The sequence below is a fragment of the Seriola lalandi genome, unplaced genomic scaffold, assembly GCF_002814215.2.
Source record: "Seriola lalandi dorsalis isolate HSWRI2012SDOR001 ecotype SW California unplaced genomic scaffold, Sedor1 jcf7180002054970, whole genome shotgun sequence".
Classification (NCBI taxonomy): Eukaryota; Metazoa; Chordata; class Actinopteri; order Carangiformes; family Carangidae; genus Seriola; species Seriola lalandi.
This window is the reverse complement of record NW_019525521.1, coordinates 341,103-368,808: the sequence shown is the minus strand read 5'-3', so window position 1 is coordinate 368,808 and position 27,706 is coordinate 341,103. Positions and strand designations below refer to the sequence as shown.

Sequence of the window (27,706 nt, the reverse complement as noted above, 5' to 3'; positions counted from 1 at the left end):
TTAGAATCGCTGAGGAGACTCGCGCTGGCACTTCTCTCTCCGACTGTACTCGGCAAGGCAGATTAGCATCTCATTAAAATGAATTGGTCCAAACATCTGTCATTTCCTTTATCCCTTTATCTTGTTGTTTTCGCTTGCTGTGTTTTGTTTCCAGCCCGTTGCATAAGCACTGAGACCTGAGAGAGAATTTTTTTAAGGAAATGCTGCAGTATTTTTGAAGACTTTATTTTCCTATGTCTCCATTTCCCTGCTAAACTTTCTCTGACTTATTGTGTAAGAAGACACTTTAATCTGAGTCACTGTGAAATAAAAATATCCTCTAGCTTCATCTGAAATTTCCGGTTCAAAGAAATACACATTTAGATGCATGTCACATTAACGCCAAAATGTTTGTCCTGTCTGTCCATTTGACAGATCATATCATCATCCACTGGTCAGATTGTGATGAAATTTATTAGTTGTCAACAAGGTATCTTAAAGTGATAGTTGGGGTGATTTGGCGTGGGGTTGTGTGAGGTACTGATCTACAGTCAGTGTGTTACCTGCAGTAGATTCAGATCAGCTCCCCAGGTGCTTTAAGATGAATGCTGACATACTGTTAGCATACATACATGCTACCAGGCTGATGTTTAGCACGTATAATCTCTAACATTTCCACCGTCTTAGCCTGCTATCATCAGCAGGATATTCTCTGGTACTGCCAGAGCAGGTATCTGCCAGTCAGACCTGTGGAGGTCTTCATGAGTCTCCATGAGTTTGTCCCAGTGTCCTGCTCCTGTGATTCTTAAATCGAACTGCTGATATTTTCACTCCCGACCATGTGATTTACAGAGTGTCTTGAGTCACCATGCGTGAGTAAGGCACCTGGTCACCTGCCAGGCTTTGGATTTCTCCAGGCCTGTGAGCTCACAGCTTAATCAACCGTCCATCGATTGAAATTCTTCATCCTGCCCAGAGTCGTGGTGACGGCAGTGCAGCAAAGCAGCAGATACAACCGTTTTCCCTCTCCACACGCGGACAGACCAGCTGAGCCATGTGACCCCCTCCAGTGTTTAATTACCATATGACTCAATTCTGCTAAATTGTCATCATTATTATAGTTAATTCCTAATATTTACTTTCTACTGTCAGATAGTTTTCACATGGCACTAATGATTTCTGCCCTTACACCGGATTATTTGGACATTTACTGATTCACAAACACGGGTGAGAACAGTGATGTTCGTATGAAACAAACTCCACAAGTTGTGAAACCCAAGACTATGACAGAGCTTTAATAAATCAAAAACCTCCTAATTGATTGGGTTTATCACAGGAGTCATCAGCTCCTCCGTCTCTCCTCCCATCCCCCATGCTCCTCCTCTTCCTGGCTGAAGAATCAATGTCAGAATAATGAAGACGGAGTATTGATTACAGGATGCTGTCCGGCTGAAAATGGAGCTTTGAAAAAACACAGTGTTGAATTGAGATTGGACGGTTTGTCCAATGTATTTGAAATCATGTGTTTGGGATTTGAAGAACTGTATATCCTGAAATTTATCCTGGATTTTATTTTTCTGTTCAGATTTTACTTACCATACACTTTCTTTACTTGCATGCTGTTATTTTTTACTTGCATACTGTTATTTGGCTGCAGTGACCCACTTTCCCCGTGGGCATCATTAAAGTTTCATCTTACAGGAAAGGAAGGAAGATGCTGGTGTAGAGGAGAAGGAAGGGTTGAGTGTGTTTTCATGTTCTTCTTGTTCGTAGACAGCTGTTAACTGTTTGTGTCTGTCTCTGCCTTCAGGTATTAAAACCAGTGGTTAGTCCTGAAGTCAACCATGGACTGGGCAACAGGAGACTTATTAACTTTTCCCTGTCAGGTATGCTACACACATCTAACTTTTTCTTTCCATCTATTCCTGTGTGGCTTCACTCTGTATCCTTCAATCAACGTCTCCACACTCTGTCTTCATCTGGCTCTTCTCTCCATCTTCGTCATTTCAGTGTTGACTGTCTAAAAGCATTGGTAGGTTCAAATCAAGCCCAGCACATGTTTATGTAAGAGCAGATGTGCAATGTATTTTATAGGAACATAATAAACTTACTGTGACAACACTGAAACTAAAGAGAAAAATAACACCAAACCTTTTTGACCTGGTAAATTATGGATATAATATATATATTATATACGGATGGTCATGATTTAAATTTTGGTCCCATAATGCTTTATTGGATGTAAACAGGAAGTATAATGAGTGAGTTAGCTGTTGGCTACAACTTGAGCTTGCATTTGTTTACATTTTGAAAATCTGGGACCATTAAGAGTGATGAAAAACCTTCTTGCAGACTTTCAGAATCAAATATCTGAGTGTGGTGTCTTCCCTACTTGAATCTGCGGCACACACTGTATGTCTTACATCACTTATCATTTAGTCTTACATCACTGATCACATATTACCTTGGATGGGATGAGAGGACCCCCCCCCCATACTTTGAGTTTACAACTCAAAGTATGCACAAACCACTTAAAATTCAATTTCACTCCAAAACAACCTTGAAACCTTCAAAATAAATGCATATTGCAGCAAAGTCAACTTCCCTTTTCACACAACTCTACTCTGCAATGTTGAGCTCATTAACAATGACATCTCCATGGCAACACAACATGGCAGTGGAACAGTTATGTTTTCACTCCAGTATTTTTCCACTAATCCTCTCTATAAAAACATGACCATTGTATTTTTACAAAAGCTTCACACACTCCCGCACAGACTGGAACAACACATGGGTCCTTGAGGCGGCCCTGAGCTGGGCCAAAGATCTGGGTTAATCTTTCTCACAGGATTAAAAATTAAATTAGGTGTAACTGGCTTCATCTGGATTTCTTATTAACATACTGTAAGTCAATCATTTTTTTTCCCATACTCTGAGGCAGAGTGTAAACAAAATTTCTGTCGTTTTTTGTTACACAACACAACACACCCAGGACTGTAGCCAAGAGACTGAGAATGACTGAGCTCATCAGTCCAGAAAACCAGCCTGTCCCAGTCCAACTGTGATCCGGTGTCATGGTCATTAACGTAGAACTCAACTAAAGATGTTAAATATCTGTCAAGATCATCTTTATCTTGGCATCTTAGGTAGAAAAGCCTTATAAATGAGAAACCCAGTCCAACCTTTTCATATTACTCACAATGGTGAGTGTGATAACGATCTTGTGTAATGAATCGAATGGCACTGTAATAGACAGCCTTCAGTGGTTTAAGCGGTTTAGTGGCATCAGCATGAGCATACAGGATATTTCCATAATCCCACATAATGTAATGTATGTTTCCAAAGCTCCTTTGGGTTTAATGATCCAGTTTTAGTTTTAATTTAATTTCTTAAAAATCTTCTGTTGTCCAAATTCCTAAGTAAAATGCAGTGCTGCTGTACTGTAGCTCTCAGTTTAGAGCATGGATATGACCGGGAACATCAACAGCTCACATTCTTCTTAACCTAGAACAAGTTAAACAGTGAGGTCATCAAAACAGACAGTGACCTGAGGAAAGCCTGGTTGGTTTTCTGTGGGGGCCAAGACAGACAAGCTGATATCATCAGCGCAAAAACAGACATTACATCGCTGAGTTGGAAAATAAATGTTAATTATGTACAGAATGAATAACAGTTGTCCTAATATTGATCCTTGAGGGACACCGTAATCAATCAACTGGGCAGAGATATGATTTGAACCCATTTTAAGAAGGATCATCAGCTGACTTAACAAAATGTTGTGATCACCAGTATCGAAAACCCAAGATCAATACAAAGAGTGCAGCACAATCTTACTTTTATCAAATGAACAACCAATTTCAGATATTTTTCTCTAGGAAACTTTCTAGTACAATAAAGTGTTTCCATTTTACTTTCAAACATAAAATGCCGCCAGGAATCAGATTATGGTAGAGAGATACTGAATCCTTCATTTATTTATTTATTTTGACGTATTTTAATATTTGGTATAAAGATAAAAACTTTATATTCGAGAGTTCAGATGTTTTATCGGATTTGAAACCGATTGAACACTCGGCTTCTGATATTCTTCTAAATTTTTAAAATTCAAAGAAAATGTGTTTTACTTTGATGTTGTTGCTTAGGCAACGTACAAGCCTGTTTTATCTCAGCAGTCATCTGAATCATACAGATCACTGATGAAAATCCTGCAGTGCGTCACTTTCACTCGTGGTCTGAACTTTTGTCACAATGTGCCATTATAACAGCCAACAAATGTTTTCGTGTCATTCTGTTTCACATAATCCCGTCCATATGTGACTTCATGTCCCTCAGACCTCCAGGCAGTTGGTCTGAAGAAGGGGATGTTCTTCAATCCTGACCCGTACCTGAAGCTGTCCATCCAGCCTGGAAAACACAGCATCTTCCCCTCGCTGCCGCACCACGGCCAGGAGAAACGCTCCGGGGTGGTGTGCAACACAGTCAACCCGCAGTGGAGCACAGAGGTACACACACACACACACACACACACACACACATACACACACACACATACACACACACACACACACACAAAACAAAAGTGAAGGTAAGGAATCCTAACTGCTTGAAAACACGATGACTGTAATTTTGGCACCTGATTTCGTTTTTGTATTTGACGAAAATGTAAATCAGATTTGGTCTGTTTGATTATTTTTACTTTCAGTATTGTTTTCTTTTGTGATATTTTGCCATCATTATGATTTCCAAGCACTCTGAGGTCACCATGTTGTGTACAGTTACCGTGGTTACAGATGTTGGTCTCATCCTGCTCTACCTGCGTATAATAGATGGTAATATGGTAATATGGTGATATTCCTTTAGCTGATATCCAGGAGAGTTAAATGACCTACTGTTTTAACTGTTTTGTAACATTAACATTACAGTCATGTTTATAATATTATGTTAATCTTAATGTTCCCTTGGTTTGTTGTTGCTTCAGTGGTACTGTAGATGAATTTAATCCCTAACATGAACATGGATGGAGGGCAAACAATTGATTTTAACAACATATTAGGAATTCAGTCCAGATTAATTTCTGTCATTATTGAATTGTTATGTAAATGTCCATTATAACATATGTTCCTAATATAAACCCAGAGCAGTCGACTGCACAACGCAGACAGGGGAGGATTGGGGGCTTCTTCGGTTTCATTAGTTGAGTAAGAGGATCAATGTAATCCATGGAAATCATATTTGCTTTGTGAAAACCAGCGTAGCCAATTGATTTTCTCATTAAGGACTTTTTCTTGGAAAACTGAACAGAACAAAGAGCAGTTATCTTGATTTTGTAACTTCAGCTAAAGTGGAAAAATATCCATATTAATGAAAAGCTGTCTTTAAAATCAGTTGCTCATCAATGAGCTCTCAACAGATGAATAATGACTAAAGAGATTTTATGACAAGCTGCGTGAAAATACATTGTCCTGCAGCTGTCGTCATGTTTGGATTGGAGTTAAACAATTAGTAGATTAATTAGGCAGAAAAGTAATTAGCAACTAGTATGATAATCGATAATAGTTTTACTAAGCAAATATGTAAAAAACTCACTGACTGCAGCCTCTCAAACTTCAGAGTTGATTCAATTGATAAAAAAGATTAAATTTAGGATTTCAGATCCCATAATTACTTAAAGAATAAAATAAAAGTAGTATCAGTAACAATAAACAGTAAAATTTAGTCTGTTCTCTTTATCATTACGAGTGGCTCTTTTCATATTTGCAGCTCAGTTTTAGCTGCAGTGATTTGATTTAATGTTGATCAAAGAAAATGTAGCTTCTAGAAAATAAGATTTGTAGTGTAAATAATAGATGGGGATTTTTTTCAGTTTAGACCTTAAGAGAAAAACAGAGCATCAGTTTTTCTCCGCACTTTCTTTAACTGTGAAACTGATGTTGAAGATGTTTGCAGAGCTGCAACTTTATGTCCAATTAGTGAACTTCTTTGTGGTGTTATGTCAATATTTGTCTGTAAACATCTGATTCAGTCAGTTTGAGAAGCTCCAGAAAAAGCTTTTATTTGAAGGAACCTTCTCTGAGCCTCACACATGTACAGTACGACTGAAGATGACCCAGATTTATACGCAGCCATCGGCTCAAATAACTCACCTTTACTTTCCCTGGTGGACAGAGGTTTCTCTGTTAACGTCTAAGGCTCAAGGAAAGAACATTATTGGTGACCGGTTGTGTTATTCAATATAATTGTGGTTGAACAGTTATTTGGGGAAAACATGAAACTGTACAGACCAGTGACTGAGAGCTTCAGGCTTAATGTGGAGCTGTTTTCTGTCCGACTATTGTGTCCCTCAGGAGACTCCGTACGCAGATCTAATGCAGTGTCCCTCTTGGCAGCATCCACTCAGCTCAAAGCCACTTTTCCTTTTCCAAACTGCTCCCATGTTGAGTGGAGCTCGGCTTGCTTGGCAGTAATGCACTGTATTACTCTAATGGGTCTCTGTAGCGATGCTTGTTCAGTCAGCATACTAAACATACTGCAGACCAGTACCCTGCAGATTTCAGATACACTTCTCAATCATAATATGATAAAATTAAATGATGAAATATTATAGCAGCAGCAAAATGTTGCCAAGACGAGAACTGATCCCTGGAACCCTGCACGGTGCTAGAAAGTGTGTTTTTGGAGTAGAATACTTTTCTGAATAATTAATGCACGTTATATTTACCTTCACTTGCCAGTATGTCAGATCAATGTTGACCTTGATTAATGTCACTGTATCTGTCTGTTGATGACGATGATCAGCAGAGTTTTACTCTGTAAAAGTCTGGACTACGTTTGAACACAGCCCCAGAGCTGCGGGAGCTCAGAGGCGTCGTCCAAATGAAGTTCATTCATTTAATTTTCCCAGCTAAATTTCTGCACTATATAAACGCGTAACCAGGTTTCTCGTTTTACATGTGAGCATATGCACAACAGGGAAAGTAACCAAATAGTTTCCAGTTAAAGTTCCTGCAGACATGTTTTAAACTCTGTAAAAATCCCCTGCTATGATTCATATTTTGTTTGGAGCTGCTGCTGAGGGAAGCAGATGATTTCTCCAGTATTTTAGTTTTGACATTGATTTTTCTTTTTTTTAATTGCAGTTATAGGGAGTCAGTGCATTGGGCTGCACACAGACCCACAGGAGGGAGCCTGTCTGCAGTGTCAGTGTCTTCAGTCTGTGGAGTCAGTGTGCTGCTTTGCCTCAGGCTACACTGAGGTTGGCTAATGGTCCTATTTGCAATTCAGGGATTGTGAATGTGGATATTTTGGAAAAGCCTGAGCAGTAACAAAACAAATATTGATAGTGTGTATGGAACAGTATTTGTATCTCAGCTCAACCAGGAGACCAATAAAACCCTCTTCCTTCAATCTTTTCACCTTTTTATAAATGTGTTGCAAATGTAATAAGATCAATATAAATCGCATGAAAATGACCTTTATGACCATGTGAGGATCGATACCTTTCATGTGGAGAGAGGCGTGCAAACCTATACCGTCCCTCATTATGTGCCTCGCTGTAGGTCACACTGCTGCGTGGTGCTGAAGTTTCCATTACCCACCTTTCTGCACGTGAGAGAGACCGTGCTCTAAAGCTCTGTTCAGTCAGTATCAGTGTTGCTATACTTTGTCAAACCTGCGTTATAAACTGGAGTATAGGATCCAGGGTTTTTGGAGCTTGACTCAGTGAATGTCAGAATATCTTTGCTGCTTCAGTTGTGACTGTTCAGTGTCAGTGTCCTGACTTTATGTCAGCACTGTACTGATGGAGCTGTCTGAGCCTACGTGAGATTAATCACATGGTCTCATTAGCTGCTTTTAAAATATTAGAAATAGCTTCTTTTTTTCTCCAGATTTGTATATTGAACTTTCAGTCTCGTAAAGAAGAACATCTCACACTCTGCTCTTCCTCAGCATCAGTATTTATTGATCATCCGAACGTTTCGGTCTCTCTAGACCTTCGTCAGAGGTACTTTGAACAGTTCCTACCCCTTCTTCCCCTAAAGGACTGACCGATGAGACCCCATGGTAAGTCATGCTCTTTGGATCCATCTGTGGCACATTCAAGATACCAACAGTTTTTAGATTGATTAAACAGATTACACACTTATGTCTTAATTGTCACATACCTGGGCACACAGGATGAGCTGTTCTCCTTTTCAAGACTGAAGCGACACTTTCCAGCGCACGAGAAGATTTATTGGATTTTCTGCAACACAAAAATGTCAAACAGTTGCATTACAAGTTGCATTGTTGTGTCAAATATAACATTGAAAGCAAGAGCAAAAGATGTAACTAATATCAAAACTAAACTAAACACAAAATGAACTTGTCATCGTATATAAATACAACATTTACAAGACAGAAGTATAAAAAACAAACATTACAAACCCACTAAACTTTGATTAAAGTGTCTGGAGACATTTGATTAAAGTCACAAGCACCAGCATGTGATAAAAACGTCCTCATGTTTTATTAAATGTGGCAAGTGAACCGTTCATAGTACATCTCATTTTTTTCCATTTCAACAAAGTAAAAAATGTCCTTCATCCATAAAGAATGAAAGGGGGATTTCCACCTCAGTAAAATCAGACATCTCGCTAATAAGGTAACAAAAGTCCGCCTCCTACTGTGGGAGCAGCAGAGTGGGAGGCAGAACCAAACAATGCTGTGACGGCTGTTCTCGGTCTTATTTGTTCGTTCTCAACTGAATCTCAGTTTTTCATGTGATAAATACAGTTCCAGTTTCCCTGGATCCTCCCCCTCCTCATCCCATCCTGCTCTCTCTTCGTCCCACTCCTCTTCCCACAGATTAGACTCTTTCCTCTCTCTCCTCTGCACATTCTCACCCTCTTTATTAAGTTTGCCCCCCCCCCCCCCGTCTGCTTCCTCCTGGCTCATCTTGTAAATTATTCACTCTGACTCCTTCTCATCCTCCTCCTCCTCCTCCTTTTTCACCCTGCACACTGATTGCCCAGCCCCCCCCACCCCCATTTTTCCACCTTCTCAGCACCACACAGTCATTTCGTTTCACCACATGCAAACAGATGCATTCCTCTCCTCTTTTCATCCACATTTAGTGTTTACTTTCATCTCCTCATCATCATCATCGTCTGTCGTCTTCAGCTGTAAATAAAGTATGAAAAACCCACAAGAGCACATTCACACAAACAGAGTAGCTGGCAACAGTACAGCTCCATTGCAAGGTGAGCTGCTAAAATCTACTGAACACTGCACTGGAGTCAGCCGACATTTCATGCATCCATATGTTAAACAGTTTATTCTGGTTTTTATTGGTATTTATTCCGACTTGGCCATTTATTCACCCAGTCATGGAGTTGATTTAAATGTCATAGCTCGGTGTAGAATCACTAACCAGAGTCGTTGTGTGTGTGTGTGACTGTGGTGGAGGACCGGACTGAGTGGAGACACTGGTAACTGCTTTTAATTTTAATAAGAAACAGCAGTGTCAGTTTTTAATTTGAAGCCTTTATATTATATTATACCCAGTATAAAATGATGTAGAATTAAATGGTGGCAGGACGTAGCTCTACTGTGCAGTTATTCATCAATACCTACTATAAAAACACTTTTCTGACACAGAGACAACGGACGTCGACTTCTATACTTAAAATGTTCATTGATGGGTTGATTAAAGAAAACACAAGTTCGATCTTAATACCCACAACAATGTGAAGAAGTGCATATGCAATCATATGGACAGGCATTAGTGTAATTCTTGCTATTTTACACATCAGCCACATCTATATTGATTGTAATTGTAATAATAGATAGTTAATAACAAGACAAATTGATAGGTAGTGATAGTTAAGAGATATTGAGATTATAAGACTCTACTGAAATGATCCAGTGAAGGAAAAGGAGTCGGCACATAGACTGAGAATAAAGTGTCTGCATATAATATTTAAAGCAATGTAAACATCCAGCTGTCACGTATCACAGCAGACCGACACAAAGGAGAGATGACGATAAACAAACGAGACATAAATAATATCATTCAGTCTATTTTTGAAGGATGTACCAACATGGCTATTTTTGGATTAAAACTTGAAATAGGTTCATGTTTGTTTGCCAATATTCACTTAATGACAGAAACTTAGAAGGTGGTCTCAAAGTGTTTGAGCCTCTCTCTCAGTGTTTCCTCTGAGTTTTGGTAGGTGTGGGCAAAGCCTCGGAGGATTTGGACAGTTAAGTCCAAGGCTCTGAAGCAACATTTAAGAAGCTTGGACAGCGATCAGACCCCCACTGAGAGAGAGAGAGAGAGAGATTATTTATTTCATTCAGACTAAAACCACACACATGCCTGATTGGCTTGGAGAAAAGAAAGAGCTCTAAATGAAGTGGGTGCAAAGCTCTGGAAAGATATTTTAATCCAGCAGAACAAACGAGAGTCAATAACAGAGAAGAGACACATGAAGGTCTTTGTTCTCGGTTTACAAGAACGAGACTGAATATACACGAAATAATATGTTGTGGAGAATTCAAAACCCAAACTGGTTTAGACAGAGATGAGCGTTTCTATTCGTCATGACATAATATCAGCAAAACTAAAGTTTCTACGTTGCACAAGGACAGGATTTATTGCAGAGTTTCTGTGCTTGGTGAATCTACAGTCAAGACAAACACATGTTTCACTGTGGTGTTGGAGTTCCTCTGTTCTCACCTTCAATCTCACTCTAACACCTGGACGTACCTGCAGCCAGAGGCTCGGCTTGTGAACAGGCAGGGCAGCACAGGGCATGTAATCCCTGTGTCTCCAGCTCCCGTGTTCAAAGTGTTTTTGGATTTTCTGTTTTGTTTCTGTTTTACCTGTGACCTGTGTTTTTTCGATTGATCTTGTAAGTTTTTTTTTGGGGGGTCCTATCAAACTAAAGCCTGACCAAACCTTGTTTAGTTATTTATTTTGGTTTTAATCGTTCTTTGTATTTATATTTTTTGAATTCTACTATTGTAAACATTTGGAATTTAAAAAGAAGTTTCCATTTTTCACATTTTTCCTTGGTATCAGATTATTTATTACATGATGGTGATGAATGCTGATTAGAGGGCCCCCACAGACTCTAGAGTCAGCTGATACAACTGTGATGTGGAGACCCGGAACCTGCAGTGCAGATAGCATGACTCTGTAGCCGTGCTAACAGCATGACTCTCAGGATGGCCACGCTACTTTGGTCCGGACTGAAAATATGTCGACAACAATGAGACGAACTGCCGTGAAATTTTGCACAAATGTGTCTCAAATGATGCTTGAATTTAATGTTTCCCAGATACAAAACATGCCGTATATTTTACTGGATAAATAGTTATAAAGTCATTTTTAAAGTTGCTTGTAGTGCAGAGACAAATATCATCATAACATCTCCCTCCCCCTGAAGACGTCTTCTCCTCTGTCTGTGTGTCTCCAGAGGTTTACCTTTGTGTCTCTGCCCACCGACGTCCTGGAGATCGAGGTGAAGGACAAGTTTGCCAAGAGTCGTCCGATCATCAAGCGCTTCCTGGGGAAGCTCTCTGTCCCCGTCCAGAGGCTCCTGGAAAAACATGCCATTGGGTAAAAACACAGACAACCATACAACATTCATGCAGAGGGTTTTGTTGTGACGTCTTCAGAGACCAGACATACGTGCATTCTCTCTACTACATGTTTTCAATATTATTTATTACTGTATATATCATAACACCATCTGCATTTTCAGTTGTCCTATTTTCTCCCTGCCTCTCCCTCCCTGACTCACTCTCTCTGTCTTTGGTGTGCAGGGATCGGGTGGTGAGTTATTCTCTGGGTCGCAGGTTGCCGACAGATCACGTCTGCGGTCAGCTGCAGTTCCGCTTTGAGCTGACCTCCTCCATCCACCCAGGTACATGAGGCATCAGACCGTCCAGCTGCATGGACAGACTTACTGTTTATCTCGCTCTCCAGTCTCAGTGTTAATTATTTTAACATTATTTATCTAAAACCAGAAATATCAAATATGTGTTCTCTCTCAGACTCTACATCATTATCTGCCCATGTGAACTGTATCTGTTCAGTATGACCAATCATGTGAACAGGTTTGATTGCAGTTTATATCAGCTGTAGCTCAATAACATTAAACCTCCAGTATACAGACAGTAGTGTTTTAGTTTAATCCTTAGTAAAGATTTAAATCTAAAGTGGATTTGATGCTGGATTTAGATTCTATACGGGATGAAGGTGTACATCCCTTTGTCTTAATGATCTATGAACACAAATATGAAGATTTCCAGCTGTGCCCATCAAAATCTATCAGGATCTGCACAATACCAAGAAACAAGAAAAGTACAACAAGTAGAAATTAGCTTTTTTGTGGCTGTGTCATTCTTAAAGCAGAACTCCAGTGATTTTACAGAATATGTTTGAAAAAGAAAAAGTTAGGAAAAAGAGCCTCCAGGCTACATTAGCAGCTACTAGCAAAACACACCCGACTCTCTGTCGGCGGTTGAGCTGAGGGTTGTGGGTAATGTAGAAGAATGTGTGGAATAAAAAGACGATATCTGTGGCTCTGCTTGTTCGTAGTCTCGTCCTGTGAGTTATTCATGTGTGTGAATACAATCTGATTCGAAAGCACCAACTGTCAAACAGATGAAAACACGTTTCTTCTCCTCTCAGATGACGAGGAGGTCTCCCTGGTCGTAGAGCCGGCCGCTCCTGACGACGGCGACGCAGCAGAAGTCAACCACGCTAATGAGGCGCCTGATGACGACACTCTGAGTGTGGGTCCTGACATGCCCGACCTCCCCTTGGACGCCCCTCCTGACCCTGAGACCTGCGAGCCTCCTGCCTCCACAGCTGAGGAGGCCCCACCTGCTGCTGTTGAGGAGGGGGAGGGAGAGGAGGTGGAGGAGGTGGAGGCATCATCAGGGGCGGAGCCTGGAGCCGTGGAGGAGGAGAACACAGTGAGGGAGGAGCCAGCGTCTGCAGGGCCCCAGGTGGAGCAGGAGGAGGGGGCCACAGCTCAACCGCAGGAGGAGAGCAGTGGAGTGGAGGAGGCTGAGGGAGGAAAGGAGGAAAGACAGCAGGAGGAAGGAGAGGAGGCGCAGAGAGAGGAGTCTGCACCCCAGGCTGAGGAGATAACAGAAGAAGAAAAGGAGGCTGGGGAGGAAACTCAGCCAAAGCCGGACTCTGACAGTCCTGTAGCCGTAACAACAAACGACGGGGCCCCGACTGCAGAGGCCCCCACAGAGGAAAACACCACATCCCTGGAGGCTCCTGTAGAACCCGCTGAAGGTGCCCCGCAGGAGGTGACGGAGGGAGGAGAGAGAAGCTCCGCCCCCTGCGCTTGCCAGTCTCTCTTCTCAAACTACAACTCCCACGCTCCCTCACGCCGCAAAAACCGCCCCTGCTCGCTCCCGGTGTCGGAGCTGGAGACGGTGATCGCCTCAGCCTGCGGCGAGCCGGAGACGCCGCGGTCCCACTACATCCGCATCCACCACCTCCTGCACAGCCTCCCCTCGGCCCAACAGAGACCTCCCAGCCAGGAGGAGGAAGAGGCCGGGGACGGAGAGAATACGAACACCACTGAGGACACCTCCTCCACATCACCGACGCTGAAAACCTCCAAAGACAGAGAAGAGGAGGGGCAGGAGGACGAGGAAGAGGAGGACACAACCCAGTCTCCCTCTCAGGTACAGCCAGTGACGGACTTTGAAATTAAGTTCACATGGGCTTTTTAGGATTTGGCAAACCTTTTCCCAGCCCTACATGCCCCCCCTTACCACCATCACAGATCCCTTAAAGCTACAGAGCCCTAAAGCCGACAGAATTATTTAGTCAGAGCCAAACACACAAAGCTGAAATGCAAAATTTTAACTTTTTTATGACCCACTTTTAAAGATCAGCATGAAATAGTTAGTTTGTTGTTTGTGCAAAGACAGTTATTGCCCCGTTAAACGTTTGTGTCTTTATATATGTGCAGGTCCCGGAGTGTCCGGGTCCCTGCTGCCGTCGCTCTCTACCCCGCAGCCTCTCCATCGAACGCCTCTCTGAGCTGAACCAGCTCTTGGAAGGCGAGGGAGGACACGCGGCTGTGAGGCGGATCTCCCCCTCCTGCCTGGAGAGCGAAGAGGGCGACTCCAGTAACGGAGGAGGAAGAAGAGTTGGCGGGGGCACCCACAGACCTCCGGTTGAAAACGAGTGTGAGTTTTGCGACACTTCCTGCTACAGCACCTCCTGCTACAGCACTTCCTGTTACAGCACGTCGTGCTACAGCAACTCTGGCTACGAGGGGCGGAGCCGCTTCTGCAGCCACACCCGCCTCTCCTCGGTGGACAGCAACAGACTCTCCGGCAGCACCGTGTTCTCCTCCCAGGACGAAGACGATGACGAGGAGAGCGCCTTTGAGCCGGTGATCGATGCCGGCAACACGCCGGAGGGCCAGGAGGTGGGCGGGGCAGGAGGAGAGAGGAGGACGGGGAGGCGGAAGGAAGCCAGGAGGGGAGAGCAGGGGGAGCCAGCTGTGGCCGGGCCCAGCGACAGGAACAGCATCGGTGAGATAAAACCTTCTTATTGGCTGTCTGCTGGACTCAGCCTCAGTCTGAGAGAGCACCCGGCTGTGCTGTTGCTGTCACATACGATGTTTGGTGTTGTCTGTTTGTTAAGCGCCTGTCTGAGCTGCACCTGCTGCCAGCTGTTCATGTCGGACTGGTGAGTAAGCATCCAAGTCAAGTTTATTTTCAAGTCAAACATAATAAGATGAATTGATCCTGCAGGAGGAGGGAGAGAGAAAAGAGAGTGTGAGCTGGAAAGAAAGACAGATCACTAGTAACTAGCTAAATGCTGCACTGGCTTTTAAGCATCACTAAATTTATCTTCCACTGTCGACTTAAAACCTTAAAAACTCCTGGCCGAGCCTTGTTAACCCTGTCCTGTTTAGCTAGTTGTTGCCTAGCGATGCAAATGGCGGGAATTATGAAGCTCAAGAACTGTATTTTATGACAATTAAAACAGAACAGCATAATACCAATACACAAAGGTTAAAGTGGAGCGGAGCGAACAGGAGTGTCTAAACAGAGAGCGAGGCAGACGAGGACACACACAGGCAGGAGATAAGCCCCTCCCAGCAGATCTTCATGGTTCTTTAAGAGCCGTCACGCCGCTGATCCAGGAACACATAAAAAGCTATATGCTATAAATTCATGATGTCATTATAAACATCAGCTGATGTGATTAAAAAAGAGCAGAGGAACAGAATCGCTTGTTGACCAGAGGAGAAACGAGTGTCTGGTGTGAACAGCGGGGCTGCTGCTCACATGACACAAAGTCAGACTGGCATCTGAAAATAAAATAAACAGAGCAGGCCGACCCCAGTCCTCAGCAGAGCCGACGGCTCTCTACTGGTTTCTATTCAGAAACAGCAACATGTCTGGTGTCTGTGAGACCCACACTCAGTTTAACTGATAGTATTAATCAATCAAAATTCTTAATTTGGTAATTATGATCAACCCAATCAGTTTTAACTGCCTGTGCGCTGTCAGGTCGTAAAACAGGCAGTAGAATTATATATACCATGAAACTGATTTATCAGGGAATTGACTGTGAGATGATCAGGAGAGAATCTGCAAGATGTTTGTTAATTAATGGACACCTGCATCTGAAAACATCTGAGAAGCCTTTAACATTTATCAGATGAATAAATAAAGCCACCACGTGTGAAAGGGGCTCATGTAAATCTCCCTCTAATAAAACTAAGATTCCTTAATCAAAATAAAAACACACTCAGAGAAAAACCCAATTACAGTGATTAATGTGCACAAACAATCCACCAGCAGAAAAATGACTGTAAACTGTTTCCACCTTTAGTTTCAGTCGGTGTAGAAGACCTCCAGTTTGTTTCACTGGATACCTCTTCATGTTTTATACTGTATTTGTGCTTTTCACATGATGGCTGGTGTAGACTGCGATTCAAAAGTAGGTCACACACACACACACACACACACACACACACACACACACACACACACATAGATACACCCCCACACATATTCTTGCAGAAACAAAATGAAATTCCCTCCTGTGAAATGTAATCAGCGCACTGCCAGACTGGTTGCCAGGTTTGTTCTTTTCTTTTTACTCTCCTGTTCCATCAAAACACAACAACACATTCTGCACCTGAAGATTTATTTTGAAAATAAAATGTATACTTATTCTCAGAATCTCTCCACATACTTTAGCCTGTTATGACCTTTAAACGGGGAAGCCCTTAATGTATATCTGGCATTTCTCTCTTTCATCAACTACATCATTTCAGAGCCTGGAGTCTCTCTAACATCTCTGTACTGTAACACAGATATGATGCATTCACACCAGTTCAACTAATGTATGTTAGGTGTGAAATACTCGTTGCTGTGCTGATTAGATTCGTTTTTAAACCATAAGTGGAAACGATTTTGGATCGCGTGGGTGTTACAAAGAGAGAATGTGGGTCTTCTCCCTCCTCTAGCGTGACGTAAACAAAAGGCAAAAGACCAACATGCAGCAGAATAAACGAGGAAGTGAGCGAGTAATGCTGCAGTAAGTGCTGAGTTGTAGCTATTTAAAGAAATCTGCAAAGTGAGTGTCACTGTCTCAGTGTTATTTTTGGATAAAACTGTTGGAGCTCGCGTTGGACCTGTGGGTGTGTAGTACTGGACAGCAGCTCTGGAAGAAAACATGATTGATTATTGTCATTAATTACGCTTATATTATAAGCTGATTATCAATAGGTACATTATAATTATAAATCTTATAGATTATTGTCTTATAAGACATTATAAGGATTTAAATGTATATATGTATCAAAATATCTCGATACAGTCCATCTTAAATATCATGATATATGATATTATTGAACGTTCAGCTTCCCTGAAAAGTCCATTCTCAGAGTTTGTTTCTACATCACACCTGTGTAAGCTGCACACTGGACCACGGCTGGCTTTCACTGTCGTTGTGATGTCACAAAATCCTGTTCACTTGACCAGGTGTTTCACTGATTTGAGGTGAGTTTAGTGATGAACGCGAGGAACTCTGCTGGACCTGTTTTCATTTTTAAAACTCTGGTTTTGTGTTTTATTTTGAAAACGAACAAAAACAGAGACCTTTAGAAACGATGACATGGACACCCACTGTCTCTCCTGATTGGCTCTCATCAGCCTTGACTGCCAGTGGGGAATACAACATGATAATGAATTACAGTGTTACTGACCTTGTTGTCTTTACTAGCAGCTGTTGTCCAGTTAAATTCTGCATTTTAACTCTGCAGCTGTTCCTCATTCATAGTATTTTAGTAGTAGACAATCTGTTTCCTGTTTACACCGACTCACACACGTCCAGTGTACGTGAATGGTCATGTATGTGTGTGTTTTCAGGTGTTAATACGGATATGGTTTCTGATATGGAGCTAAAAGGGTGGTCAAGACGGAGATCAGTGTGGACGTAGCCAGAGTCTACATCAAGCTTCATCCTATTGTCTTTGTTTCTGCACCAATGACGTTTGGAGGTTTCCCATAGTTGTTTCATTGCATTCAGTGTTCCTCGTGCTCACGGTGTCGTTTCTCTTTATTCTACTGTTGTAGTATGAGGCAGGTGTGATGTTGTGGTGTTGTAGCTGATCTGAGCTTATCATTACTGTCAAACTTTATACCAGCTTTTTAGCTGAAGTCGTGAATGTCTCATTGATTACTCATAGTGTCTGTGTTGTGATTCTTTTACCTGCTGTGATGACAGTGATGTTTCTGCCATTTGCAGTGATGCTTCTAATCATGCACCTGCTCTGAGCATGTTGCTGCCGTGGTGATAATGCTTCCTCATTAATGTGATAGCATTGTGTGGATTACACTTTACACCAAATCCGACTGCAGCTGATCCTCCCGTACTCCCATCTCAAAGCATGTTCTGTTTATTCCCACTTTGCATTAACGCACATTCTCCTTCATCCGGATCTCGTATTCAGTCTCAAGTAGAGCTCTAATAGCTGTTGGAAATGCCGTCAGAGAGTATTTACAAAGACACTGCTAAAAGCCGATGAGAGTGCAGCTTATAGTGAGGCGACAGGAAGAGTGTGTAAGTGTGAGGACACATAATCAATCTGAATTACCAACGTTATCGCAAGAAAGAACAGTGATGATGAAAAACCTGGCTTATATTTTTAAATCACTGGCATTGAGCATCTGATCTGTGCATGGAAACTGTGGGATGTTTAAAGAATTATCACCAATTCTCCTGCTCCATTCAGCCGTACGGAGCATTTTAGCCTCTTTCAGCCTCATCGTTTTGGTTTTACAACTCTAACTAAAGTCACTGGTCACTTCCTGCCCAACATCAAGCAGCAGACAGAAAGACTTAGCAGCTAGCTGATGGACACAGACCAGTTATTAGCAACCAAAGAGGCTGAGACGTCCCCCTCATTACATGGTGGAGACCAAACCAGAGCTAAAAGGAGAGTGAATATTGGACTAAAACATAACTCCAGATTAATATTAATATTGCTCCGTGTCTGCTGGATGTGTAAGTTTGCTAACACCTTTGCTATAACGTAACATGGTGATGATATGTCAGTGTTTAGAGTTTATTCCACTGCCCACAAGTGGCCAAAAATACTGTAAATTCTTCTGCGATGTCAAGCCTTTTCTTCGTCTAAGAGTCTCCTAGTTTGGCGTAGTGTCTCCCCAACATTATGGTAATCTATCCCGTACTGTCTCTCTGATGTCCTGTAGGCTCAGGCTTCTCCCCTCCTGTTGGCCATCTTCCAGTCCTGCGACCCAGCCATGACCTAAACCATTTTCCTGCTGCCACTGACCAAGCCTTACCTCCAAGTAAGAACCAACAGGTCCCAGTCTTACTCTGGAGTCTCATCCCATCACCTTGGTTTGCTGTGAGTGTGGCTGTTTGTGTGTGCATGCTGCCATGTTCCTTTACTTTCCAAACACATCCCATCTTCCTCTCTGTTCTCCATCATCATGTCACTGTCCCTCCTCACACTCTCCTTTAGTTTTACATGTTGGGCTTTATGCTGTGCTTTATGCTTTATGCTTGGTTCATGGTTGGATTTGAACTCAGTGTTGATTGGTTGGAGGGATCGCTGGTCCCAAACTCCACTCCACATGAGTATCCAACTGGGAGTCCCTAAACTCTGTGCCATTATTTTAATGATTGTAGAAGCTGAGTCAGGTTCCCTCCAACATACACCTGTCCACACTTCCATCTGTTTAATCCATGCATGTGGAACTGTTTCCTGGTGAACAGCAGAAGACTTGACGTCACAGTGAGGTTGCCAGGTTTAACCTTTTTACATTTCTGTTGGTGAGATACAAAGGGTTAATTACTGAGCCTTACAGGTGCTGAAAGGTGTATTTATGAGCTGTGGACATGCTAAGCTAGGCTAACCATGACAGACGGGAGAGTGGTGTCCATCTGTCCTCCTCATCCTTGGAAATAAAACAAATAAGTTGAACTCACAGGAGATGATGATGCTGATAGACACGTCACCCATGTCACTGGTTTCTGTTGTTAACTGTGGATGTTTCCATCAAGTTCATACACATCCAAGTTCTTTAACATCTGATCTGAAACTTATATTCACCTGGAAGTTGATTAAATGTGTATCTGACTAAATTCCGGGACCTAGTTGATCCAAATACAGAAGCTTATGAGCTTAAATGAATATTAATTAATATGTTAATATGAATGAAAGTTTAGTACTCATAGACACCCCCACAAAATGATCTCTGGCTTTGTCCTGCCATCAAATCCCTCATGGAATTAATGTTAATTAGCGACTCTTCATATGAAAAGAACAAGTTTCTACTTGAATGTTTTATACATTACGTTGCTAATGAGAAAGACAAAGCTTAACGAGTCCAGGCGTCAGAGTCTCTCACCCCAGCACGTTCAGCAGTGAAAGGATCGACGTGCAATCAGCTTTAGTTTAGCCGATACCAGTCCGTTCAAATGTGCCTGGATCAGCCCTGATCCCGGTCAGGACATCTCTGCTCGGCCTCAGCTATATATTAACCTGCGTTCTTCAGCTGCACTGGTTTTGTGCATCCTCAGAAATTAACACTAGTGTTGAATAGTCCTATGAGGATGTGCAGCAGAGCCTAAACTACCGTGGAAAGTTTTGAAGTTTTGAAGTAACAGAGCCTGATGCTGCTTCTTGTTTCACGAACATGAGCTCAACATGAAAAATATTCTTATATCCTTGAATACCGATGATTCAGACCTGATTTGATAACTAGACATTTTCTCCTCCACCTAGAAAGTACCTTAAAAAATGACAGTACTTTAAAACTTTTAGTGCCAGATTGTGCATCAATTTGTGCCATAGATCACATCAATCTGAACACACAGACATGATGCATGAATTTTTAGATTCAGAGTGACTTACACTTCACAAGAATGTCATTATCTTTGATGTCCATTGCAAATAAAAGTCCATTAAATCCACTTAGAAATCACAGAAATCACTTTCCAGAGGTTTTTCCAGGAATAACGTGACGGACACTGACAGAAAAAATCCTGCGTTCTTGTAATTCTCCCAAGATGTGAACAAACACAGGCTAAAAGTTCATATTGTAGCCTACAATCACCGTCCTACAGAATATAACCAGTGTGAAGTTGATTCCTCCTTGACTTCCAGTGTGAGGAGGCCGGTCACTGTGTGAGTTGGTCGAGTACTTTCCAGCTGATAAGCGGCGTATAGATCTGTGTTCGAGCATCTGACACCGTGGACTGAATCCACTTACAACACATCCAGGCACACGACCACATTTACATGTAGTGACACTCGACTGCACTTTGTGTTCGAGAACGAAGCCTGATCACAATCACGCAGAGAGTGAGTGTCATTATTAGATCACTTAAAAAACTGTCCCAGACCACCTTCAGCCTGATGAGGCCACAGAGACAAGGTAGGAATACTAACTTCCTGTTGGTCAGGACTGGCAAGAAGAAGTTGTTGTCTCTGTGTGTTTGTGTTTGTGTGTGTGTGTGTGTGTGTGTGTGTGTGTGTGTGTGTGTGTGTGTGTGTGTGTGTGTGTGTGTGTGTGGGCAGAGCAGTCGTGACAGCCAATAAAGGGTGTTTATGTCCTGAGGGGGGTAGTCTTCATCTTCCTCCTCCTCCCACAGCAGTTAGTCAGAGCTGAGAAAAGCCGCTACGCTCCCTGTTTCACACTGCGAGCGTTTACGAGCTGAATGACTTCCAAACTGTGGCAACAACAACAACAACAACAACAACAACAACAACAACAACAATTCAAATCTCCTCAAACCACAAAAGTCACCAAAACTGTTTTATCCTATGGAATCCCTCATAAAGCAGCTGATCAATATGATCTATAAGCTACAAACAAGAGTTGATTGTTCCTGAAGAAACAAATTCTAGTGTCTTTGTTTTAACCACTGGAACTTTTGTTAGAGCTGTTATTACTGACTGTTTCTAGTAGAAGTCAGTGTGTTTTAAGGGACTGTAGGAAAATTATTGAGTTGAACTAACCAACGATGTTTCATTTTAAAAAGTGAAACATGATGTTCACCACCTCCCCGCCCCAATAATATTCATACAGTCCCTATGAAACATGAGACTAAAGCAGGTCACAAGACATTTGAAACATGATTATAGAAAAGTTTAATGTCTTAAGAAACTGTTTTTCGATATGTTAAAGCTCCATATTTTCTTTTTCTTCTGTGTTTTATGTGAAGTGTTGAGAGGAGGCTTTGAGCCTCTCTTCTGATTGGCTGACTGTTTCCTGAGTGATCCAATAAAAATATAGCAGATTTCAGGTAAAAACACTCAGAGAAACCAAATCCTGCAAGGTTTGGATGGTGGGTCCAGGTGGGCGGGGCTTGGTGACTGCTTTGTTGTGACATCACAAAGTTCCAGAAGTCCTGACGGCTGGTTTTAAGGCTCAGTTTCTGAATACAGGCTGTGTGCATTTCTCTGTGGACTGAGGCTTTGATACTTTCACAGTATTAATATAGAAGCTAGAGCTGATCTATAATCACACTACACATGGACAGAGACCTTTAGACTGGAGGAGCTTTAAAGGATTTTAAAGCTGCTGTACTCAATATTTTATATAATATAAACAATGGGTCAAATGACAAGCGATGAAACCACAGAGAATCAGCTCTGCTGCAGTTCCTCTCAGCTGTATGAATATTTTAGTATAATTGTTTTGGTTTTACAACCTCCAACTTTACTGTTTGACTCCATCTCTCATCAGTGCAGGTGTTCTCAGTGAAAAAGCTTTGATAAACCCACTGTACAACACCTGCTCCGTCACAGACACAGTCAGATGCCAACTGGGTGTAACACAGCTGAGCAGAGCCAGATATTTTATCATGAGCTCTAGCAGAGAGTGAATATAAATATAAACATAGGTTCATCAGATGGAGACAAACTCAACTCCAAATGGATTCTGATGATGCAGAAGTAGTTAACAAACATTAGCCCCATAAAGCATAAACAGTATGTCAGTGTTATTCCCACATAGTATGAAACATTTAGATTTTTTTAAACTGTATATTCTTCAGACGTTTGCTCTGTAGGTTTGAATCTTACCACCAGGCAGTTTGATCTGAACGTCCTGGTGATCTCCGGGCCAGCACTCCTATTGGTTTTATGACAAACAGCTACAATCAGCTTGTTGACAGAAATAATGCTGTGTGTCTCACGGTGGGAACTGTTGAAAGACGGCTTCAGATCTTATAATTTGACACGCAGCATAGTGACTGACTTTCCTCCGTTTCTCCGCCTCCTCTCTCTGTTTCTTCAGACTGGGAAGCTCGTATCGACAGCCACGGCCGAGTTTTCTACGTGGACCACGTCAACAGGACGACGACCTGGCAGAGGCCGAGCCACGGCGGCAAATGTAACCACGGCATCCCGCGCTCAGGGTCCACCCAGCAGATGGAACAACTCAACAGGAGGTCAGACTGAGACTAGGCCGTGTTATTACTAGAAATGTTTCTATTAAAACGAGATGTATTGATTTAATTGAAATAACCAGAACGTTTCATGATGTAACAGGATAAAATAATGTGATTTTGTTTAAGTAGAGAAGTTTGTTGTAAATACTTACCATACCAAATATTCTGTCTTGGTGGTGGCAATCATTTTGATTCTTATCATTATATCAGTCAGTTTTCGTCTTAATATATTGGTACTGTTGTGTTTTTTTCAACCTGAAAATGTTTTTGAACTGAAAAGTGAGTGAAGGAAAAGGAGGAGTGAAGAAAAGAAGGTCCTGTGGTGGAGTGATGCTGACATCTGGTGACTGGAGATGGAATTCAAACCAGCTCAATACATTAACAATACACACAGCCGCAATATATTACATGTTCGTTTGAGTGCAAGAAGCCCTGAACATTTTGTCCGTGTGAAAGGTGCAGATATTCTTTAAGAACCCACTAATTCTTCCCAAGCCAAAGAAATATCCACGTTTCATCCTCCACTCTCCTGTAAGATGACGGCTTGTTGTCTGCGCAGGTACCAGAGCATCCAGAGGACCATGGCCACCGAGGAGGAGGGAGGGGGTCCAAGGTTAGAGCGGAGCAGCAGCACAGAGACGGATTCTGAGCCTGCGCCGACAGGTACACGACCGACCCTCCTCACACCGTGAAGCCACATCATCGTCACTTTTCATTACATAAATATATATAAAGATAAAACTTTTTCGCACTGTAATGTAATTTAACATATTGGACATTAGAGTAAAGAGCGACTTACCTGTTGTCTGTCCGCAGGCCCCGCCTCTCCTGTCAGTCACCAGAAGATCAGCCACCTCCTCCAATCACCTGCTGTCAAGTTCATCACACACCCAGAGTTCTTCACTGTGTTGCACAGTAACTATGTGAGCACTGGTCAATGAATGTAATCAATACATGTGGTGATTTTATATTTATCTGTGATCAACAAATCCCATGAAAAAACAGGAAAATATTTTAATTCCTCTGAGCCTCTGTTTTTTAACACGAACACACACACTGTGTTTTATTCTGACTCGATCCCTCATCCGCTGTCCTGCTGCCTCAAATACTCACGTCACCAAATGTGGATTAATCCGCCGCTGAAAATAGTCCCGAACAAGATCAGGTGTTTTAGGAGATCATTAAAATTAAACTGTTTGTAAAGGTTTTTATCTTCACTAGGAGTCAACGCTCTTGGAGCTGAGGAAGTCAGGAAGTATAAAGACTTTTATTACAATGAAAAAAATATAGAATATTGCCAAAGATATCCTTTAATGTAATTCAGATTTTTAACTTTGAAATATCAGATGTCAAATCTCAAAAATGAATTCAAATGGAAGAATTTCAAAAAAAATAATATACATTTACAACAATAGACCATTTATACAGACAAACATAGACAAGGCTCTCATGATAAGTTAATAAAATGATGTAGTGTAAGGGACAGTGATTGGTTTAAAAATACAATAGTGAATAATATTGATCTGCATGAAGACTTTGATTAAACAGCTAATTTTTATATCCAGTGTAACATTGAGGAAAACATCTGTTTTAGATAGACACACACTGTCATAAATCCACAGACAAAATAAGATCAAAACAACATTTCTGTCAGCGCTGCAGGACTTTATCAACTTTTCTAAATGAGATGAGATAAGATGTTACTTTATTAGTCCCACAGTGGAGAAATGTGCAGCGTTGCAGCAGCAGAGTGACAGTACAAAGAAAAGAAAAACTGCAAAATGACGATATAAAATACGTAAAAACAAGATAAATAGTAGATAACAATATAACATGTACAATTAAATATTTAAATATACAAAAAATACAACAAAACTAGCAGCAGAAAAGGGATATTGCTCAGTTGGTGTGTGTTAATTATTACTGCACACGTCCTCCAGGCAGCCTACCGGATGTTCACCAGCAGCAGCTGTGTCAAACACATGATACTGAAGGTGCGTCGCGACGCCAGGAACTTCGAGCGCTACCAACACAACCGGGACCTGGTGGTTTTCCTCAACAAGTTCGCGGACACCCAGCTGGAGCTGCCGAGGGGCTGGGAGATCAAGACTGACCCCCAGGGCAAGGTACAGTGACCTTACACAGAGAGTGACCTTTTAGCGGCTCTGTTGGACGGGCGGATGTTGATGCCTGATAGTCGGTGGTGCGTCACACTTGGAAAGGCCAACAAAGCAGAATGAACCAAGGACAGAACACTTGCATTGTTTTCAGCTGCAGTTACAGTCTGTCATGTGCAGCTGAAGTTACACACTCAATGTACAACCAGTAAATCCACACACACACACACACACGTGCCTCACACGCTCATATTTGAGACACAATATCATAGTTTTTGTGGCAAACCTTTAGAAAATGTTTTGTCAAATTTTAACCTGAAACTTTAAATCGCTTTAATATGATTTTGCTCCGGTCTCTTAGTCGTTCTTCGTGGACCACAACAGTCGAGCAACGACCTTCATCGACCCTCGGATCCCGCTGCAGAACGGCCGGCTGCCTGGACACCTCGCCCACAGACAACACCTGCAGAGACTACGCAGCTACAGCGCAGGCGAGGTACTGTGCACACACATCAGTTCTACACACATTCAATCAGAACAACAATTCAGAACAAAATGCAACTTGAAAAATAATTACTGCGGCACATTTTACTTCCTGTTTGTGTTTTAAACAATAAGGCTGCCACGTTTTTAAATTGCTTGTTTTCTTCATTGTTATTTAAGACCAAAACAAACAATGTGTTAGTCTGTGACGCCCTAAAAAACAGGCAACAAATATATAGTTTCATTTTCTTAAAAACAGCTGGACACTGTTTATAACGAGCATTAATCAAACTGGAGGAAACGCTCAGTGCAACAGTTTGGCTCACTGATGTGTTTTTAATTGTTTTTAGGAAACAAGAAGTTGTGTCAGGCTTCAGATACACACACTGTACTTAGGATACATTTATTGTTAATTTGGTGTTTTCGTTTTCAGTTTTGTCGACAAGAATGAAAATAAAGAATTAATTAATTAAATTAAGAGTCAACGACCACAATTCGTGTTTGTGTTTGTTCTCAGGCGTCTGACGTGTCCAGGAGTCGTGGAGCTTCTCTGATGGCCCGGCCTGGAAACAGTCTGGTGGCCGCCATCCGAAGCCAACATCACGGTGACTCACAGCAAGGGAACGCTCCATGTAGGCGCCGTCGTAACGTCGTATCATTAATCTGAAGCCTGGATCGGCCAGATTAACATGTGTTCTTTCTGATGACTGTGTTAATGTCTCCGTCTCTCCCTCACCAGCTTACAATGACAAGATCGTGGCATTCCTCCGACAGCCCAACATCTTTGACATGTTGCAGGAGCGACAGCCGAGCCTGAGCAGAAACCATGCCCTCAGGTATTACTGTTATTACACACGCTCCATAGAAAAGCACATTTATCTGAAGCTAATGTGATGCTTCCAGTTCACTTTACACAATCAAAGACACACCATTCTTTTAAAGTTGTGCACTTGAGGTTTTAACTGAAGCCACAAACTGTCAAGAAACAAGTGTTGCAATCAATTGTTCTGTTTATTTAACGGGAATGTTGATTTCCAGGATGCTTGCCATGGTTCAAAGGAGAAAAACATTACAATATCTGGCCTTTAAATCATAAATATTACACATAGGAATACCATAAATGTTTCAAATAATAATTAGCCTTACTTCATGATTAACAAACAGAACAACAAATGGATTAAACAACATTAATTAGCTTTAATATCAATTTTAAATACATCATAATCCCAACAAAGTAAGATGAAGGAAATGCTCTTACACTGAAGGTAAAGCAAAATGACAAACACCCACCAACTCAAACAAGGTGAAGGGGGTTTGGAGATAAGTGGTTAAACATACTGAAGGGGGTTGTCCAAATACTGTTGACATGAATCGTGCCGGTCTAGAAGGATTACGCTGCTTTATAACATGAAGGAATAATTGACAGTATGATTTGACAGTTTACATTCACAGTGTGGGAGTGTTTGTTCCTTCTCATCTACTGGTAACACAGGATGTGAGGATGATTGATTGAATCAGTCATGTAATTTTAGACCATAAAATAACTTTATTTTCCTCTTCTTCTGTGTTTTATTTGAAGTGTCGATCCATAAGAAGATGTATTTGTTTGGCTTTTCTAATTAATCCAATAAAACTAAAGCAGATTTCAGGTAAAAACACTCAGAGAAACCAAATCCTGCAAAGGTTTGGATGGTGGGTCCAGGTGGGCGGGGCTTGGTGACTGCTTTGTTGTGACATCACAAAGTTCCAGAAGTCCTGACAGCTGGTTTGGATCGTCAGAGAGAGTGGGTCTCAGTACTCCAGATATTTACTTGTTTGAACAAGTGATTGAATCTGACTCTTGTTTCCAGGGAGAAGATCCACTACATCCGGACTGAAGGTACCCAGGGGGTGGAGAAGCTGTCGTGTGACGCAGACCTGGTCATCCTGTTGAGGTAAAGAACGCCACTGACTTCAAACTGTAGTTTCTTTACAGTAACGACCTCATCGACAGCTTCTGCTTGGACTCGATGTAATGCAGTGAAGTCTCTGCTTTTCTGTCTCTTGTTCCTTCAGTTTATTTGAAGAAGAAATCATGTCCTACGTTCCACCTCACCCCATCCACCCCGGCTTCAGCTTCTCTCCTCGCTGTTCGCCCGCCTCCTCACCACAGAAC

The 27,706-nt window shown here is 41.9% G+C and overlaps 1 protein-coding gene across 1 annotated transcript in view; it reads left to right on the top strand.

Moving 5' to 3' along the window:
- hecw1a (HECT, C2 and WW domain containing E3 ubiquitin protein ligase 1a) overlaps positions 1 to 27,706 on the top strand; it is a 54,601-nt gene that overhangs the window by 12,185 nt on the left and 14,710 nt on the right. The window contains exons 5-20 of the mRNA XM_087170951.1: positions 1,790 to 1,865; positions 4,312 to 4,481; positions 11,439 to 11,581; positions 11,788 to 11,888; positions 12,659 to 13,674; positions 13,965 to 14,535; positions 18,739 to 18,837; positions 22,798 to 22,951; positions 23,511 to 23,614; positions 23,768 to 23,874; positions 24,892 to 25,077; positions 25,430 to 25,564; positions 26,069 to 26,183; positions 26,291 to 26,387; positions 27,402 to 27,485; positions 27,607 to 27,706. The exon at positions 27,607 to 27,706 is cut by the window's right edge and continues 7 nt beyond it. Coding sequence (XP_087027077.1) covers positions 1,790 to 1,865; positions 4,312 to 4,481; positions 11,439 to 11,581; positions 11,788 to 11,888; positions 12,659 to 13,674; positions 13,965 to 14,535; positions 18,739 to 18,837; positions 22,798 to 22,951; positions 23,511 to 23,614; positions 23,768 to 23,874; positions 24,892 to 25,077; positions 25,430 to 25,564; positions 26,069 to 26,183; positions 26,291 to 26,387; positions 27,402 to 27,485; positions 27,607 to 27,706 — 3,258 coding nt within the window. The remainder of the gene's footprint in view (positions 1 to 1,789; positions 1,866 to 4,311; positions 4,482 to 11,438; positions 11,582 to 11,787; positions 11,889 to 12,658; positions 13,675 to 13,964; positions 14,536 to 18,738; positions 18,838 to 22,797; positions 22,952 to 23,510; positions 23,615 to 23,767; positions 23,875 to 24,891; positions 25,078 to 25,429; positions 25,565 to 26,068; positions 26,184 to 26,290; positions 26,388 to 27,401; positions 27,486 to 27,606) is intronic.